General features: G+C 32.0%; 2 protein-coding genes across 2 annotated transcripts; both read right to left on the minus strand.

Annotated features, from left to right (window-relative positions):
* Positions 1-1,993: 1,993 nt before the first annotated feature.
* On the minus strand, positions 1,994-3,848 carry LOC112091300 (chalcone synthase 2-like). Its single transcript, XM_024164530.1, has 2 exons — positions 3,605-3,848; positions 1,994-3,208 (listed from the first exon to the last, which is right to left on the minus strand). Exons 1-2 carry the CDS (start codon positions 3,798-3,800, stop codon positions 2,205-2,207), a joined length of 1,200 nt encoding a protein of 399 aa, XP_024020298.1. The 5' UTR covers positions 3,801-3,848; the 3' UTR covers positions 1,994-2,204.
* A 13,400-nt stretch (positions 3,849-17,248) lies between these two features.
* LOC21412237 (chalcone synthase 2) lies at positions 17,249-19,289 on the minus strand. The gene is made up of 2 exons (XM_024164532.1): positions 19,047-19,289; positions 17,249-18,422 (listed from the first exon to the last, which is right to left on the minus strand). The coding sequence occupies exons 1-2, from the start codon at positions 19,240-19,242 to the stop codon at positions 17,419-17,421; spliced, it is 1,200 nt and encodes a 399-aa protein (XP_024020300.1). The 5' UTR covers positions 19,243-19,289; the 3' UTR covers positions 17,249-17,418.
* Positions 19,290-20,766: the final 1,477 nt, after the last annotated feature.

Here is a 20,766-nt window from a genome sequence, read left to right on the forward strand (position 1 = left end):
AAAATACTGAAATATGAAAAATGACCAGCTAATGTAATACAAAGGCTGCTTAAAGTACAAATACTATTCTCACTTCTTTTTAAGTGGAAAAATATTACTACTCACGATTTATGTTTGCACCTATGAGAAATGATTCGGATAATCAGGGAACATTCTACAACAAATTTTTTAAGTGATAACTGGCTCGGATATAAATCAATGATCGATTGCTAAGATATCAAAAACGAGGATCCTGAATTAATTCAAATTAATACAATTAAATGGACAAAACATATCGGAATCACCTATTTAAAATTGAAAAAAAAAAAAAAACAAATCTACAAAGCTGTAATATTCAGATAAAATCTTGTTCATTTTACCGATTTGAATTTATAGTCCGAGTTTTATTACAGTAAAATACTCTTAGAAATAGTCACATTTAATTTTTTTGTTATAGTAAAAAACTTTCATATAAAGTGGCATCTCAACTTGAATTAAAAACTCAAATCAACGAATTAAACGGGCCCTAAATTTTATTTACATATACTAGTAGGCTCTCTTTAAGCTTATATATCCACATATATAAATTCGTGTTAGTGAGTCGTGTTCGTGTCAAACCGTTTAATAATCGTGTCAGAAAACATCAACCCCAACAAGACTCATTTATTAATCGTATTAATCGTATCAACCCGTATAACCCATTTAAATTAATATATTGAATAAATAATTAATATAATATTGACTTATTTAACACGGTCAAGACAAATTTAACATGTTTATTGGTCAATTTATCTTTTCCTTTAAGAAAAATAAATGAATTTTACCTACAAATATTAAAATTCACATTATTTGTATCTAATATGTCATATAAATTTTCATGCTATATCACAAATATATTGCAGATGACACATATAATTAATCGTGTCAATTCGTGTCACTTCGTGTTAGGAGGTCAACCCTAACCCAACTCATTTATTAATCGTGTTAACCCAAATCCATTATAGTAAACCCAAATTCGCTAATTTTGTACAGATTTTGAATCGTGTTGCTATCTGGATTGTTAACCCTAACATATAGCTTCTAGAATAAAAAGAAGGAAAAGTTAAGAAAAGAATGGCGCACTAACAAAAACAAAAACAAAAACAAAACAAAAAACTATATCAGTCCTTGAAAGTTAATCGCATGTTATCATTTTGTACTTTTGTTCTTCTAGTAAAACATTCATCTTCTGTCGAATGATCCGTAAATATATATGCGTGATTGAAATGAGGTTTTTACTTTACAAAATTTTCACATAAATTACTTGAATAACTATCAATATCTCTGATCAATAATAAAGAAACAAAATAATTAAAGTAAATCAAAGCAAAAGTACAATTGTAATCCTTTTTTTTTTTACACTAACTTTCATCTAGTAATGAAAGTAGTCATACTGATAAATAAAATTTAAATAATGTGAGTATTACAACGTTTTAATTGTGTGCTTGAGTATTCAACTCTTTTCAATATATATATATATATATGGTAAATTAGCCATTTTCGTTAAGTATGTTAGCTATAAAAGAAACATTCTTCCCATTAGAATTAATTCTCTTTTATCAAACGCTATCAAAGCTCCAATTCCTTCTTTGGTTGTAAAGAAAAGAGGAGAAAGAGGAGAAATAGGAGAAAGAGTGGAGATGGAAGGCCGTCCGGTCTCACCCTTCTGCCATTCATCAAATTTATTAAAAAATAAAAAAGTTTACGCACCAGAAACTTTTATAGTAAAATAGATGATGTAGTAATTAAGTAAATAAATTGTATCATTCATTATTTCAACTCTCATTCTTACCAAACAATTTAAAGTGTGTTATTACGATTTTCTCCAACTCTCCATTCCGCCGACCGGTCGGACTTTCTTTTGGCTCTATTAAAACCATGTAATTTTTAAAATTAAGTTTTCACAAACATAAAACTGAAATATATGAAAAAAACACAAGACGAACGCACTTTTTCTTAAAAAGACACATTACAATTCACCTTTATTAACTCTGTCATTTATTCATATATTACAAAAAAAGCACTTTGCGTGAAATAATGTGAAACAATGATATAAGAGACGGATGATATACAAAGCATAACACACTAGTAGAACGTGTCCCGAGGCATGGGATACACAATTAGGATTGACCTTTTATTGGATATGATGTTTATTATTGGTGGTACCCCAAGCATTTTTTCATAATCTAAGCAACAATAGGGACACTCTGCAGCACCACTGTCTCCACTGTGAGTCCCGGTCCGAAACCAAGCAAAACTCCCCACTTCAATCCGTCACCGGTAGTGCTCTTTTTCTCCTCCAACGACCTCTTCCTCATCTGATTCAATATAAAAAACACAGTTGCACTTGACATATTTCCATACTCACTCCACACATTCCAAGTGTCCTTAAGCTTCTCCTTCTCTAGCCCAGCTTTCTCTTCTATCTCTTTTATAATGGCAGCACCGCCGGGATGTGGCGCCCAAAACACGGAGTTCCAATCACTAATTCCATACGGGCTAAATGCTTCTTCCAAACATGTCTGAATGGTTTTGCCAATTAGCTTCGGCACTTCCGGAGACAATACAATTGTGAGTCCGCAATCACGTAAATGTCCTCCTACTGTGTTTTCTGAGTTAGGGAGAATAACTTCCGATGTTGAAATTAGCCGAAATAATGGTCTTTCAACCGAGCCCTCATCGGGTACATTGGCACCGATGATCACAGCAGACCCACCATCAGCGAAGATTGCTTGGCCCACAAGAGAAGCACTGTCATCTTCTGAGGGACCGCGGAAAGTGGGGATGGTGAGTTCGGAGCAAACGACGAGGACTCGAGCGCCGGGGCTGTTCTCGGCTAAGTCCTTTGCAATGCGAAGGACGGTGCCGCCAGCGAAGCAACCTTGGTGGTAGAGCATGACTCTCTTGACGGATGTTTTGAGGCTAAGAGACCTAATCAGCTGATAATCGGCGCCGGGCATGTCCACTCCTGAAGTGGAATTGACGATGATGTGGGTAATTTTGGATTTCGGTTGGCCCCACTCTTTGATGGCCTCTATTGCTGCGCTTTCACCAAGCTTTGGCATCTCCACAAGTTTCAGATCCATACGTTCGTTAATTGATGGGGCATCATAGGAACACATACTTGGGTTTTCTTTGAGGATATCTTCTGTCAACCTCATGTGCCGCTTCTTTATCAATGATTTCTCACCTGCATGCAAAAAGATCAGTACGCAAGAATGAGTTAAACAGAGAAAATTAATTGAAAATCAGTGCTCCCAGAGATAGTATTATGTTATTTATCTCCGGTAAATGGTTACTGAACTATATATAGTACTGTTATTGTATAAAAAGAAAAGATAAATAACCAATTCACTAGACGTCAGATCTAATTTTATATCTATGGTTGAATGGAAATATATGTGTGTGCAGACATATATGTTCGGAATAAATGCATATACGGCAGGCATGAATAAGGAAATAACTATATATGATGTTAAACAGTGCTTATGAATCATATTGTATGTGTATAAAGAAATTCTATGATAACCATATCCGGCACCATATTATGATAATAAGGGTTGGGTTTCTTAATTGATTTACTTACAAATACGCTTGAACTTCTCTTTTAATTCGGTTTTGTCCTCCGAATTAGTGACTCGAAAGTAATAATCAGGATAATCGGCTTGAATGAAGAAGTTGCTAGGATTGGCTGTGCCAATTGCTAGAATTGAGGCTACACCATGACCCCCTCGTTGGATCACTGTCTGGCTTCCCTCCACGGACACGTTATTTGGCGCCATACCTGCTTTAAGGCAACAATGAGTTTAAAGGTTTAGAAGAATAGATGTTGGATATGATCGATTTGCACTTGTTTTTCTTGGCTTTTATAGACTCAAGTACCCTGTTACATATCTGAAATGATGTAATAATTAATGGAATTAATATTTTTTTAATTAATTTGTTGATCACGTGTAATTCCCCATTCAATGGTTTTGTATTGTTAGGTATAAGTCAATGCGTCCATGTTACAAGGGAACATTGTACGTGAGAGGAAGTTTCACTTTTTGTCTTTTCTGAAACTATTGAATGAAACCCCGCATTTGGATAAAAATAATGAAAATCTCTCTTTTATGTTTTAATTGATTTACACAGCCAACAACTTGCTTTGCTTTTGGTCCTTGATTCCTAGTCGAAGTCAAAGTTGTTGAGTAGGAAAGAAAAAATATTTCAAATACATATCATTGATTCCACCTTCTTCCTAGTATTTGGAATTATTTATATTATCAACAATAATTAAGTGCGCAAATATTTGAATTATTTATATATGAAATACTCTTATTGTTGCTAGGAACGAAATAAATATACTCGCTCCACACATATATTATTTATATAAACAATAGTTAAATTTATCAGAGGACCCCCAACTCTTTTTTCTTTTTATAATTAGTTTTTGTACTCAAAAGTGTTCTAACTTAAATCTTAAACTCTTTTAAAGTCTTAAATTTAGTCCCTGTAGTTACATTCTGTTAAATTTTAGATGAAAAATGTTAAATATATTGGTAATTAAGTTATAAACAAATGAGTATATACCCTTTCTCTCCATTTCTTGCAAAAAGAAACATTCAAACCCCAATCCATATGATAAAAACTTCATACAAAGAAATTCATCAATAAAAAGTCCATAAACACACTTTACTCAAAAACAAAAAAGACTAAAAAACTTGTGGAAAATCAGATTTTCCTCCAAATAAAAAGACTGAGAATCTATCCATAATCAAGTATATCTCAAGAAAAAAAAAAAAAAAAACCAAAAAAGAGAGACTAAAGGACCTGTTTATATCCCAAAAAAAAAAAAAAAAAAAAAAAAACATTGAAAACAAAGAATAGATCGAATTTATTACTATCTTGAGTTAAGTGTGAAAAAAAAAAAAAAAAAAACCGAGTACGCAGATGATAAAAAAACATACAAAACAGAGTATATAAAGCAAAACTCTGATTTAAAAAGCAATGAAAGTGCTTAAAACAATACCAATGTTTCAAAAGCAACAGATAATAAACAAAAGTGGGGCACAAATGGACAAAACAATTAAAGAATTATATGTATGAATATACAAAGAAAGTGGCATGTAACAATACAAGAGCAATAACTCTTTGCTATCTGACTGTCATGTGGCAACACCTACTTAGTTCTCTATCTCTTTTTGTTTTTTTTTTTTAACTTTTTTATCTTTATTTTTGTGAATTTTTTTTTAACATAGGTTGTTCTTCACTTTACTTCCATGAGAGTAATTTTTTACATGTGTTCTTATTTTATTTTTGTTTGGTTAAAATAATTTTCTTCAAATGTGTTCCCACTTAAATTTTTTCGTCAATTGTTATTTTTACACATATGCCTTTTTAAAATAAATTCAAAAATCCTTAAATGATTGTATCAACATTCGGTAAATAATAAACTCTTTAAGTGTCTTCAATGCAGTATTACGTGCGAGCACGTTATGAAACTAGTGTTAGCAAAAGTCCAAAAACTCAGCCACTTACCTAGAGGTTCGGTAGCTTCATAGACCGGCCAATGCCAATTTTCCTTCCCCATTGTTGATTAGTTTCATCAGAGTGCTTCTACGCTTTCGTTTTTTTCGCAGCAAAAGGGGCTTTAAGGGTTAACACATAAATCGTTTCAGTTTATGTGTTGGATAATTATTTTAAAATTACAATAATGCCCATACGTAAAGGTGAAATTGCAAAATTACCAATTATTTTCCATCTAAAATTTAACGGATAGTAATTAAGAGACTAAATTTAAAACATTAAAAGAGTTTAGGTTTTAATTTAAAATACTTTTAAGTACAGAGACTAATTATAAAAAGAGAAAAGAGTTCAAGGATCGGCTCTGTATACAAATACAAACAAGCTCTGTATACAAATACAAACAAGTGTGGGTAATGAATTATTGCCATTAATGACGGCTCTGCCGCCAAGCAAGACTTCTCATCAAGGTGTTTGGACAGTGCAGAAGGATCAGGACGTAACTTTTTTTGAATACATTTTTCTAGTAAACAAACAGTATTATTATTTATATGATTATAAGGGCAAATCAAGATGGCTCAGTCAATAAAATACAACAAAACATTTCTGACATGTTTTTTATTTCTTTTTTAAATTCTTCCCTACTTCTCCAATACTTCTAAGTATTTTTTTTTTTTTTAATGAATAATGTTATAGGCCTACCACTTTTAACATTGAGCTATAAAATCGTTTTTTGGCCCTACCGGTTTTCGACAGCCATGGTAGTCAACGTTAATGCTGTAAGCCTGAAGGGAATTAGGACATAATAATTGAAGTTATGACATATTGATAGGAGATTTTCCAAAAGATTTTCTAGTAAACAACAGTAATTTTATGCTAACAACCACAATAAGGAAAGGTAGAGGCGACATTAAGATTCAAAATACAAGACTACAAGGCCTTTTTTTTATTTTTTCCTTAATTCTTAAATGTAGGCACATTGCGTAAAAGAACTAAAGATGATCCCAATCCGGTTTCCACACCCAACCAACCCACCATTTAAATTCGTTGAATAAAAAAATTTATCTTCACACTGATATGGTAAAACGTGTACAACTTTAAATTAAATATATATATATATAGCAAAATAGATTGAAAGTGATATGATAAACATACAGAGAAAGCAAATATATATCTTTTAGAGTATATGGGTCTGTATTTTTCTTTTTACTCTTGGTTAATATCTCTTTTAGTCAAATAAGTATATTAGTTAATTAAAAGGGTATTAATCAAGAATAAGAAATTAAATCTAGACTTATGCACTTTAAAAGTAAATTTAATAATTTTCTTTACACATATGTACCTTTTGTTAGTAAAACACAATAATAGTTGGAAATAGAAAAATGCAACTTCATGAATTTTGGTAAATTTTACTTTTACAATAACCAATAAATTACAAAGAAAAATCAAATAAAACTAAATGGTTTAGCAGAGATAATGAATAAAAAATCAAAAGAAAAAAAAAAACTGAAAAATGGTGATAATGATGAAATCTTGTATAGTAGCTAGCGGTTCTATGAGCTAAGCTTCAAAATTTGTACAGATGTAAAATCAAGAAATGAGGTCTGAAAAAAATAAGTCATGTAGATTAATCTAAGCCACCATATTAAGCTAAGTAAAAAAAATAAAAATTAAAAGAAGAAAAGCCACCGTATTAAGCTAAGTAAAAAAGAAAAAAGATTAAAAGAAGAAGCAGCAGCAATTTTGAACCAATATTGGATGGATTCAAAAATTGGTTGAAGTACAAATACTATTTTCACTTCTATATAAGTCGTAGAGTATTACTATTCGTGATTTATATTTGCAGTTATTAGATGAAATTATTCGGATTATTGGGGAGTATTCTATTAGCAAAAGTTAATATTTTATTTATTGTTACTTCTTTTGTTTGTTATGACTTTATTTGTAGTAGATCTGAAAAAATAATTAGTCATGTAGATTAATCTAAGCCACCATATTAAGCTAAGTAAAAAAAAAAAGAAAATTAAAAGAAGAAAAGCCACCATATTAAGCTAAGTAAAAAGAAAAAATATTAAAGAAGAAGCAGCAGCAATTTTGAACCAATATTGGATCTATTCAAAAATTGGTTGAAGTACAAATACTATTTTCACTTCTATATAAGTCGTAGAGTACTACTATTCATGATTTATATGTGCAGTTATTAGATGAAATTATTTGGATTATTGGGGAGTATTCTATTAGCAAAAGTTAATATTTTATTTATTGTTACTTTTGTTAGTTATGACTTTATTTGTAGTAGATCTTTTATGCTTGTTATCTCTATTTATATGGATCCTCTTTTATAGTGCTCTTTACTATTGAATTCATTCTCTTTTTCCTGTTATGTAGATGTAAGAATTTTGTCGAACCTCTGGTTGATCCTTATCTTAGACCAAGAGCCTCCAAAACTAGGCAATGTGCCTCAAATCCCACAGACAATTGCCATCAAGCCCGAGACAATGTGCCTCCAACAGTGCCCTTGCGCCTTTGCATCTTGACGATTGACGTCGCAATGCCCCAACACCCTCTTCTTTCTCTTAATGGTTGCGGTCTTTGCACCCCAAGCGCCTTCTTTTTTCCTCTCTTTCACGATTGTCGTCTCTATTCTGCATCTTTGTACTCTCAAAGATTGCTATCATCATGGAATGATATGTCTTTATTTTCTCAAAAAAAAGGAAAAAAAGAAAAAAAAAATACCAGCCAAGATTGAATCTTGGAAAATTTCTTTATTTTAATCTTAGCTAACTTACTCAATTTTATGCTTATAATCTCTATTTGGAAGGAGCCCCTTTTATAGTGCTCCTTATTAGTAAATTCATATTCTCCTTTCTAATTCGTGTGTTTTTACATCTTGCCGAACCACGTTAAACCTCTGTCTCCTTTTCTTCTTTGTTTTACTTTCATATTTAAATATTATTACATTCTACAACATAATTTTGGAGTGATAATTGGCTTGGATATAGAATCAATGGTAGATTAATGATTGATTATAAACGGGGATCCTGCATCAATTCAAATTAATGCATTTAAATGGACAAAACGTGCAGGAATCGCCTATTCTAAATTGAAAAAAAACAAAAAAAACAAAAAAACAAAACAACTAAAAATTGTAATACTAAGCGACATGGAAAGGTTTTTAAAACAAATACTTATTAAAATATAGATATTATGTAATTACATATTTGAGTAGTCTCCCTTTAACCTTATTCATATGGATGCTCTTTCGTAGTGCTCCTTACATTCATTCTCCCTTTTCTAGTACGTGGATGTAGGAATTTTACCAAACCATGTTAAACCTCTGTCTTTTCTTCTTATTTTTTTTTTATTTTCTTATATAATTAATATTATGGTATCAGAGATTCATTCTATAACGAGTCCATGATTCTCCATAATTAACGCCTTTTATCTCGAGCTAAGAGCCTCTGAACCTAGGCATTGTGCCTCAAAACCCTAAATCACCAGGCAATCACCTCTAATCCCGAGGCAATGCGCCTCCAATAGCGCCCTTGTGCCCTCTTCTCTCGTTTTGATGATTGACTTGTTGAAAGTAATTATGCCTATTTAATTTCTAAAACATATCATATAGATCAAGATTCATGAGTTACCTATCGAAAGCCTTGTTGTCATGACCGAGAAAATTTCTTGAAATTCTCTGTATCATAAATATGAATACCTCTATGATAAATATTTGTTGATAATAATATTGAATAGCAAATTATAAGTTAAAAATAAAAAATTTCTAAGGTATGATGCAGTTACCGATTTTCATACTGTATTTAAAAAAGAGGCACGAAATGTTGTGTTAAACCCACAAGTGGGCAAACACATAAATATTAAGATTAAGGAATGAAAAAGAATTGAAAACATCAATTCTAGGGTTTTAGAAAAAATTAGAATAAAGAACGGACGAAAAATGGGTTCGGAAGGCCGAACCGAGAAAATTAGAATTTTTGACCGATTAGGGTTGACGGAGTCAAAATTTGTAGTCCGAGAGTCGACCAATAGGTCACCCATGAAAATTTAGCCAATGTTAAACAAAGTTGACCAACTATCTAAAAAAATGTAGATAAAACGCACATTGGATAGGTATTAAACTGAACCAGAAAAAGATAACTATAATATATGAATGGTTGACATTTAAAGTGATTAAATGGATGGAGGGCTGAGATTAAGACATGTGGGAAGAGAGGTGGCAGGCCAAACTTCGTGAAGAAGGAAAGAAAAGATATTTTTGACTTTTCTTTGCAAAAAGGACCATGGAAAATATGAAAATTGCTTTTAGGTCCCTCTTTTTTTTTTAACTTGTTCTTTAAGTGAATAAACACAACTAACGTGTTCATATTTCATGCCAAAAACTGGTGAGCATTCAGCCAGGAGAGAAGAAACAAATTCTCCTAAAAATTGAGAAAAACGAGTTCAAATCTAAATCGGCAAAACTATACTGTCAATTTGCATCACTAAGGTCTTCTCCTCATTCTTCTAAGGTAAAATTTTAATTTTTCATCTCATTTTCACCTTGGCTGCACGTCCATGAACAATAGAGATTATGGAAATTTTTTTTTTAAGAATGATGATCTGCTTATAGTTATGAATGGTACCGAAAAACTTGATGTTTAAAGGTTAGATTTTTGATTATTGGACGATGTTTTTAGCATCTTTTTTATGGACAATTCTTGTGAGAAAAGAATGATAAAACCCTATAGTTATCTTGTTTATGATGATAAAAAGAAATGAGAAAGATTGTGATCTGTGTTTGAAGGTTGAAATAACGGATAAAACGAGCTATGGTTAGCACAGGAAACACGAAAAATTAGGTGGAACTCCGCTAAAATTTAGTTTGAGAATTAGAACCAAACCCAATTTCAATGAAGAGTAGGAGGATTAAGATGTGTAAAGTAAGTTGATTCGGTGATCAGAAATGCATAGAGAAACCTAAAACGATGAAAATTTGCAGTTTTGGACAAAAACTGAAAACTAGGTTATTAACCCGAAAATTTGAATCCAGTGCTGTTTTGGGCTAGAAAACTAAGATAATAGTTTAGTTTCAAAAAGTGACCAAATGAAGTTGAAGAAAATTTCGTTTTGAACAACTTTTGTGAAATAGCATTTTTCTCCAAAACAGCCCTAGACATCAGTTTCGGGCTGATTTCTGAAACAGGTCTAAAATGTGATTTAAGGTAAAAAGTGCACGAGTTTGGTGCACATTGATGATATAGGTGATGTTTCTGTCCAGATACCGAACATGAAATCATAGATCTCTTTAAGAATTTTAGAAACGACATACGCACTTTAAGAAAATAACATTTACAAAACCACGAATTCGGATCAAATTAATTGTGTTTCAATCACTAATCTTAGATTGTAAATCTAATAATCAGAAATTTATATGATAGGACCAATAGGCGATCAAGGAAGCAAGGTTTTCGGAGACCCAAAAGTCGTGTCCTTCTCAGAACTCCTGTAAGTACAATAGTTTTTTCTATGTCTATAGCACGAACAAGATTATTTCCTTGTGTTGCACAAAATTGTGCATATGATGATTTCATTGTATGTCACTAAGCGAAAGATGTTTCTTAAAACTTGTTTGTTGCTTTGAATGTGCATATGGACTTGTATTAGCAATAGAATTTTAGTCTGCGATAAAGTCAAAGTCAAAGTCAACAAAAGTCAAACATTTGATTAAGTCTAATTTCATAGGAAATTAGTAAGAATGCTCGAAGATGTACCAATATGCCTAAAATTACTGTTATAATATGAAAAAACTGACAGTAAGATGACAAGATTAAAATTATTGTCATAATATAAAATGATGACAGTAAGATGATGAGTAAATAAAGATGGCAAACGATAAGAAGTTAATAATACTGTTTGTACCAACCTTCCCAAGGAAAGTTTATAATGATTATGAATGAAACAAAACTGTGAGTGAGTTGGTTTTGGTTAGCTACCTAGCTCCTCACTAGTTATGCGCGCAACGGTACAACAGGATGAGGCCCATAAGAAGTAAAAGCTATGAAAATACAATACAAAATTCGTTCGGAATATTAGAAAATAATACGAACGACACAAGAACAAAAGTTGAATAAAGTATGAAATAAAAGAAAAGAAAGTACAATACGATAAACATTCTAAATAAAAGAACGAAATTCAAACAGATGTACGAAATGAAAGAAATGAAAGTACAATACGATAAAGTTCAAAAAGTTTAGAAAAATGAACGACACAAGAATGAAAATTGTAAGAAAATATGAAATGAAAGACAAGAGAGCATATTACGATAAACGTTTTAAAAGTTTAGATGATATGTTAGGATGTATGACATGAATGCATATATGGGTATGCATTATTGTTTTTAATATTTGTAAACTGTTGTTACTTGCTGAGAGAAAGCTCATTAAGTTTGTTTGTGTTGTAGGAAGTTCAGGTAAGGCATCGGCTTCCTGAAACTTGTATGCTGGGCGTGTAGAAAAGGATCCAACAGTGGAATGTAGGCAAGTGGGTAATGGAGGCACTACGGATTTTTAAACCGCTGCTAAACACTTAATGTAATTAATATGTATGGACATGAATGGATTATGTAAAGAGGCCTCGTTCACTTCGTTGATTCGAGTTTAGAATTCGAGTTGAGATGTGATTTTATGTGAGAGCTTTTTACTGTAGCAAAAAAGTTAGATGTGATTATTTTTTAGAGCTTTTTACTGTAGAAAAACTTGAATTCTAAACTCGAATCAGCGAAGTGAACAGGGCCTAAGTAAAGATCATGTGATTATGAGGCTATGTTTAGCAACCTCAAGTCACAAAGTATATTAATGTACACATGATGCTATTATGCAAACTGCGTATGAATGACAATGGTATGTAAATAATAATTTAAATTTATGTCTGCGTAGGAAAAAAAACTCAGTCTAAAATTTAGGAGTTTATAGCTCAAAAGTAGTAGAAGTTAGGAAATGAGCTAAGTATGAACGTTGTAATGATGACCAAAAATAAAGGTCGTCATAGTTGTTATCAGAGTAAAGTTTCTGCTACCCACCCACACTCTGTTGAGCATATGATTCTACACTGCCCAAGTAAGTCATTATTTCTTTTGGATTTAGTATTTCATGTGTGAATTTTGGTTTTAATAAAGTCCATTACTTAGGGCATGTAGTCTCAAAAGACGGTATCTCGGTGGATCCAGCAAAGATTGAAGTAGTAAATAACTGGCTCATACCAAGAAACGTGACAGAAATTCGTAAGTTTTTAAGTTTGACCGGTATCTTGTCATCTTACTTCACGTCGTCATGCATTTACTTCGTCTCAATCTAAGTAAGTTGAATTAAGTTTATGTTAAGTAGATTACGACAACTAATGGGTAATACCTTATGGTAACGACATGACCACCTTTTCGAATTACTGTCTGGCTTCCCTCTGCGGACACGTTGTTCGGTGCCATAGCTGTGCTTTAAGGGAACACTGTGTTCAAAGGTTGAGAAGAGAAGAATAGATGTAGGAATTAGGATATGATGGATTTGCACTCGTTTTTCTTGGCTTTTATAGACTTAAGGGTAGTGTTATAAACCTAGCTACAGATCTGAAATGATGTAATAATTAATCGAATTAATATGGTTTTTAATTCGTCGAGCACGTGTAGTGAGTAGTATTTTAAGTCAATGAGTTCATCTCGCTAAGGGGGATTTTTATGTTGATTATTTCGTTTGCGTTGACCGGAAAGAATATAAATAATAACATCTTATAAATAATAAGAAAATCTCTATGTGTTTTAATTTATTTCCTCAGCCAACAACTTGCTTTCCTTTTGGTACTTGAACCAAGTCGAAGTCAAGTTGAGTAGGAAATAAATAAATATTTTAATTACACATTGATTCCACCTTCTTGTAATAATTTTTAATTTTTTATGTTCAATAATAATTAGGTGTGCAATTATTTGGATTATTTACTTATGAAATTATTTTAAGTTGTTGACTAGGAAAGAAATAAATTGTCTTTCCCCACACATATATTTTTAAATATATGCACACAGACAACAAGTAGTGGGCAATGAAAAATTATTTGTTATTTAATGACGGCTTTGCCGCCAAGTAAGGCTTAAAAGTATTTGGACAACTTAGCCGCCGTTTGTTTCATAGTTTAACTCAGTTCAGTTCAATTCGAACAGTGAACACATTTTAAATTCGTGTTTAGTAAGCATGCAGTCTGAATTTTATTTCTTGTTTGAACTGAGTTAAACTGTCCAATTTAGAGTTTAGCTCTCTATTTAAGTTCAACTTTTCAAATCATTTTTGAACAGGAAAAGTTGCCTACTCTCTCTGTTTTTCACACCTACCAAACACTAATTTGAATTTTATTCCTAATTCAAATTAAAATTTTAACTACACATCTCAAAGGTCAATTTGAACTATAATTTAAACTACACAGTTTGAATTTTTCTGTTCAAACAAAAAAGTTTAAATCAATAAAATTCGATCAATGAACCAAACGAGGGCTTAGTCAATGTTTGGTAGAGTGGAAAAGGGGGAGGAAAGAAATTAGGGCAATAATTTTCTAGAGGAAGGGGAAATTTTGGGTTGTTTGGTACGAAGGAAATAGGAAAGAATAAAAGTTGTCAATTTATGGGGCCCACCATTTTTCTATCCTTTTAAAAGAATTAAGAACATTATATAATTTATCCTTAAGAGTGTATGATTCTAGACTGTTATTTCTTACTCTTGATAAATATTTTTTTATTAGTATAATTATTTAATTAAAAATATTATGAATCAAAAATAAAAGATAAAAATTTTAACTCATACACTTTTAAAAAATATTTATCAATATTTCCCTTCCAACTTTGAGAAAAAAAAGTGGATGAAAAAATTTAACAAGCAAGTGATAAATATTTTAAACTTAAACCGTTCACCATTATTTTTATTTGTATAATGATAATATTATTGTAAAATATACTAAATTTAACATTTTCTTTTTTTCCGTACCAAATAATGTGAAAAAAAAAAGTTCTTTCTACCATATTATTTCTATCACTTAAATATTTTACCTAACTTTTCTTTCTATTTTCTATCCCATCTACCAAACATCGAATTAGTCATTTTCTGGACGGCTAAAAGTGCGAAGGGGTCAGGACGTTATTGATGTGATGGAATTGATGGGATCCTTTCTTGAACAGATCATTTGCTAGTAAACAAACAGTTATTTATATCCCCAACAACTACAATAAGGAAAATCAAGGCGGCTCAGTCAATAACTTACAACAAAACATTTTTGACATGTTTTCTTATTTCTTTTTCAAATTCTACCCCCACTTCTCCAATACTTGTAATCATTTTTTTTTTTTCCTTTGTAAATATTTGTGCAAATAATGTTATGGGCTTATCACTTTTCACATTGAGCTACAAAATCGTCTTCGGCCCTACCATTTTCCACACCTATAGCAGTCATCTACCCTTCAAAGTTGACGTTGAAAGCGTGAAGGGAATTAGGACGCAATAATTGAACGTCTGTTCGTTTTAATAGTTCGAATCATAACTGTAATATTTTTTTTTATAAAAATTTAAATTTAACTTTTAGTGTTATAAAGTTTTTCCTCTCTCAATCCTTAGATGTAGGCACATTGCGTAAAGATGATCCCAGTCCAGTTTCTACACCTAATCAGCCACCATTCAAATATGTTGAATGAAAAAATTTATCTTCACATTGGTAAGGTAAAACATGTACAACTTTACATAAATAAAAAAACTTAATTATCTAGCAAAATAGATTCAAAGTGATATGATAAAGTATGTATCTCTTACTGATAAAACACAATAGCTGAAAATAATAAAAAAATAATCTTCAAGAATTTTAGTTAATGTTACTTTTACAATAACCAATAAATTACAAACAAAAATCAAATAAAACTAAATGATGTTATAGACGTCTTAGCAAAACGAGTTGATATGTAGACGAAATCGTATGACTTTTTTCACACCGCATATCTTATTCTTGCTATACAAAACGTATTGGAATCACATATTGTAAATTGAAGAAAAAATAATCTACAAAATAGTAATATTAATCAAATAAACGGAACAATTTTTGAAACAAATAGCTATTACAGTATAGATATTATATTGTAAGTTACATATTCGAGCAGTCTCCCTTTAAGCTTATATAACCATTAAAACCATACTTATATATATATATATATACCAAATTTTCACGTAAATTACTTGATCAGCTATCAATATCTCATCAATAATATAGAAACAAAATAATTAAGGTAAATCAAAGCAAACAACTGTAAATTTTTTTTTTTTGCTAATTTTTATCTAGTAAAATACTCTTATTAAAATATAAAATTTAAATAATGTTTAACACTACAACGTTTTAATAGTGTATTTAACTCATTTCAATTTATATATTTTTTTTTGTAAATTTCCCATTTTCGTTAAGTGTAGTGTTTGCTATATAACAGACATTCTTCCCATTAGCATTCATTCTCATTCATCAAATGCTGCCAAGGTTCCAATGTGGGAGGCTGATGCCCAATTCCTTGCTTGGTCGTAGAAAACAGAGGAGGAAGAGTGTAGGAAACAGAGGAGGAAGAGTGACAATGGAAGGATCCGGTCCATATAAATTACCAAATTTATGAAATTTAAAAAAAAAAAGTTTATCCACCAGAAAATTTTATAGTAAAATAGATAATGTAGTAATTAAGTAAATAATTATCATTTCAACTCTCTCTCTCATTATTGCCCGTAAACGTACGGTGTCAAGTTTTGATAGTATAGGCTGAGTGAGTATTGTCTTCACAGGGATTTGGTGTTAAATTGTCACTAAGTACCGCGATTATCGTAACTCAACTTTATCTAGACAGCCGAACTAAATGAAATAACATAGAACTTAAACGGATATAAATATAAAAACAAGATAAAATATGGAAACTTCTATGCACAAGTCTACTAGGGACTTGACTTCACCTTATCATTCTTCTGTTTATCCTATTAAGTCAATGCTAGCCAATTAAACTCAATTCATTAATCAAGATACCTATTCTAACCTCGCTACCTCTCTCGAGCGTCAAACGAAGTCATATGCTTGAATACCCGAATCAATATTCCTATATAAACCCATTTACTCATACACATTGAGATTAGCTCTTAAATTAGAACTCAAATGTCGATCACCTCTTGGCCTCACAACAATCGAAATCGTAGTTGATAATCAGGTCTTGATTACCTCCTGGTCTCACAATATCCTTGTTTCATTGTAGGAAAGAGAGGTGGAAGAGCGCAGAGATGAAAGGAGCGGCCCACATAAACTAATCTTTCTAAAAAATTCATCTCATTTATAAAAAGTTATTCTACCCACCAAAATATTTATTAGTAAATAATTAAGCAAAAAAATATCATTAATTATTTCAAGTCTCCTCCTATTTCACTAAACAACTTAAAGTGTTGTTACGATTTTATCTATCATACATATTTTGGATCCCTGCAACTCTATCATTCTTACTTTCTATTCCTCAAATTGACGGGAATTTCTTTTTCTTCTTCAAAATACAGTGAATTTCTAGATATTACAAAGTAAGCTTTCACAATTATAGAAGTGAAATATCAAGAAACAAGCGACGAAAATACTTTTTCTCCAAAAAAAACACATTACAAACTTTTTTTCTGGTCACTTATTCATAAACAAAAAAAAAAAAAAAAAAAAAAAAAAACACCCTTTGTGTGAAATAATCTGGAATAATGTAGAAGACACATTTAGGCATCATACACTAATACAAGGTGTCCCGCATCTTAGAATATAGAACTAGGATCCACCTTTCATTAGTTATGCCACTTAAGATTGCTGGTACCCCAAGCATTTTTATAGAATTTACGCAATAATAGGGACACTCTGTAAGACCACAGTCTCCACGGTGAGTCCCGGCCCAAACCCAAGCAGAACTCCCCACTCCAATCCGTCACCAGTGGTGCTCTTTTTCTCCTCCAACGACCTCTTCCTCATCTGATTCAGGATAAAAAACACAGTTGCACTTGACATATTTCCATACTCGCTCCACACATTCCATGTGTCCTTAAGCTTCTCCTTCTCTAGCCCAGCTTTCTCTTCAATCGCCCTCAAAATGGCAGCCCCGCCGGGATGTGGCACCCAAAATAGTGAGTTCCAATCACTAATTCCAAATGGCGTAAATGCTTCTTCCAAACATGTCTGAATGTTTTTGCCAATTAGCTTCGGCACTTCCGGAGACAATACAATTGTGAGTCCGCAATCACGTAAATGTCCCCCTACTGTGTTTTCTGAGTTAGGAAGAATAACTTGTGAATTTGAAACGAGCCGAAACAATGGTCTTTCGACGGAGCCCTCATCTGGCACATTGGCACCGACGATTACAGCCGACCCGCCATCAGCGAAGATTGCTTGGCCGACAAGAGAAGCACTGTCATCCTCTGAGGGAGCGCGGAAAGTGGGGATGGTGAGTTCAGAACAAACAACGAGAACACGTGCTCCAGCGTTGTTCTCGGCCAAGTCCTTTGCAATGCGAAGAACGGTGCCGCCGGCGAAGCAGCCTTGGTGGTAGAGCATGACTCTCTTTACTGATGTTTTGAGGCCTAGAGACCTGATCAGCTGATAATCGGCGCCGGGCATGTCTACTCCAGAAGTGGAATTGACGATGATGTGGGTAATTTTGGATTTCGGTTGGCCCCACTCTTTGAGGGCCGCTATTGCTGCGCTTTCACCAAGCTTTGGCATCTCGACAATTTTTAGATCCATACGTTCATTAATTGATGGAGCATCGTAGGTACAGATACTTGGGTTTTCTTTGAGGATTTCTTCTGTCAACCTCATGTGCCGTTTCTTTATCAATGATTTCTCACCTGCAAGCAATGATACGTGTCACAAAAATATTGTATGAAGAGATGATGAATTAACGAAAAAGTCATGCAAGAAAAGATAAGTACCCAAGAACAGGGACAATTAATTAAAAATCGATACCATGGAGTTAGAATTATGTTATTTATCTCCTGTAAATGGTTACTGAACTATATATAGTACTGATATTGTATAAAAAGAATGGCAATAAGCCAGTGACTAGAGTTAGAACTAATTTTATATATATGTTGGATTGGAAATATATGTTTGTGAAAACTTATATTTCCAATCCAACATATATACGGCATGCATGATCAAATTGAAAAAAAAAAAAAAAAAAAAAAAAAAAAAAAAAAAAAAAAAATAAAAAGAGATTGTAACGCACACGGAAAGGAAATTTTACGGCCCACCGTTGTCAACTATATGATTTTGATTAAACAGTGCTTGTGATGTAAGTGTAAAAAGAAATCCTATGATCAGCATATCCAGCCCCATATTAAATGGGCGCATGGTTTCTCAAGCAACATAAACCTACTCAGGTTAATGGTTATCCCATTAATTTAAAAAACAAAAAAGATTCACTTGAAATATATATGATAAAAGTCTGGGTTTCTCATTAGTTTGCTTACAAATGCGCTTGAACTTCTCTTTCAATTCTGTCTTGTGTTCGGAATTAGTGACTCTAAAGTAATAATCGGGATAATCAGCTTGATTGAAGAAATTATCGGGATTGGCTGTGCCAATTGCTAGAATTGAAGCTACGGCATGACCACCTCGTGGGATCACTGTCTGGCTTTGCTCCACGGACACGTTATTCGGCGCCATAGCTGCTTTAAGGGAACACTGCGTTTAAAGTTTGAGAAGAAGTGGTGTAGGATGTGATGGATTTGCACTTGTTTTCTTGGCTTTTATAGACGCAAGGGATCCTTGGTACAGATCTGAAATGATGTAATTAATCGAATAATATATTTCTTAGTCGATCACGTGGAGTAAAATATTATTCTCCGTTCAACGATTTTGTGCCGTTATAAGTCAATGAGTCCACGTCACGACCGAAGATTTTTTATGTTAATTGTAGCGTTGGCGAGAAGAACTTTTACTTTTTTGTCTTTATTAATATCCGAAATTATATATGGATTAATGAAAACTCACATTTGGATTGAGTACGGAAGTAACAACTTGCTTTACACTTGTTACTATTGATTCCATGTAGAAATCGAGTTGTTAGGTAGGAAATAAATAAATACTTCCATTACCCACCTCTAATTTCACCTTGTTGCTAACTTCGAATTATTTATCTTTTCAATAACAATTACGTGTGAAAATATAGAATTTCTTTATGATTATCATTTTCATTGTTTTAAATATTACTATGGTTATTAGTTATTGAAATTTATAATTTCTATTAAGTTTTTATTATAAAATAGTGTCTAGTGTCTAAAGATTAATTTTGTTAATTTTTAAAATAACACATGGGAGAGGTCCTCCGTAAAAAACTGAAAAAAAAAAAGAAAAGAAAAACAACAACTTGTTTTTACGTGGCCACATTTTACGACGGTTTTTTAAAGAAGGCTCATTGGCATAGTTTCAGGATCTTTTTACAATGGTATTTGAATTATCGTCGTATATATTCATGAAATTCTCTCTTTCTAATGGTGTGAACTAATCTTGTTTCACTCTATATTTTTACGAATATTGTTTATATTTATGTAATCTACGTTTTATAAAAGGTGTTAAAACTTTTTAACACAATTTGTGAGATTTAGGGCGTAGTCTTAACACAATTTTTAAAGCATTAATAAAAAGTACACAACATTCTTGAAAAAAGGGGTGGAAAGCAAAGAAAGAGAACATATCACAAGTGAAACCCAGGAAGATACTAACACTCTTCATGCTCGAAGTGCGAAGGTTTTCAAGTAGTTTCCTTCTAGCAAGTTTTCCTCATTGAATTTTTTTAGGAGAGGGTTTTCTCTAATTTTTCGATTAAGGGAGTTGATCTTTTTTCATTTGCCTTTTCTTTAGGGTATTTTCTTGTTTATCTTTCTTAATTTTTTCTTGTTTTGTTAGCCCAAATCATTTGAATTCTCAACTTATTTATTTATGTGTTTTTATTTTTATTCACAAAGTTAGGTGGGGGATCTGATATAAAACGAGTTATTTAGTAAGTATCAATTTAATTGAGATATGCTAAACTTAATTTTCTTATATATTATATTTTTTGTTAGTAATCTTACGCTAAAAAACTATTATTGTTCCGAATTAGTTTTTCTCCACACACATTTATAAATATTATAAACACACAGAGGCATGTGGGGGTAGTATGCTTTTATTGTGTTCAATAGTGACGGC

The sequence above is a fragment of the Morus notabilis genome, unplaced genomic scaffold (genome assembly GCF_000414095.1).
Source record: "Morus notabilis unplaced genomic scaffold, ASM41409v2 Scaffold643, whole genome shotgun sequence".
NCBI lineage: Eukaryota > Viridiplantae > Streptophyta > Magnoliopsida > Rosales > Moraceae > Morus > Morus notabilis.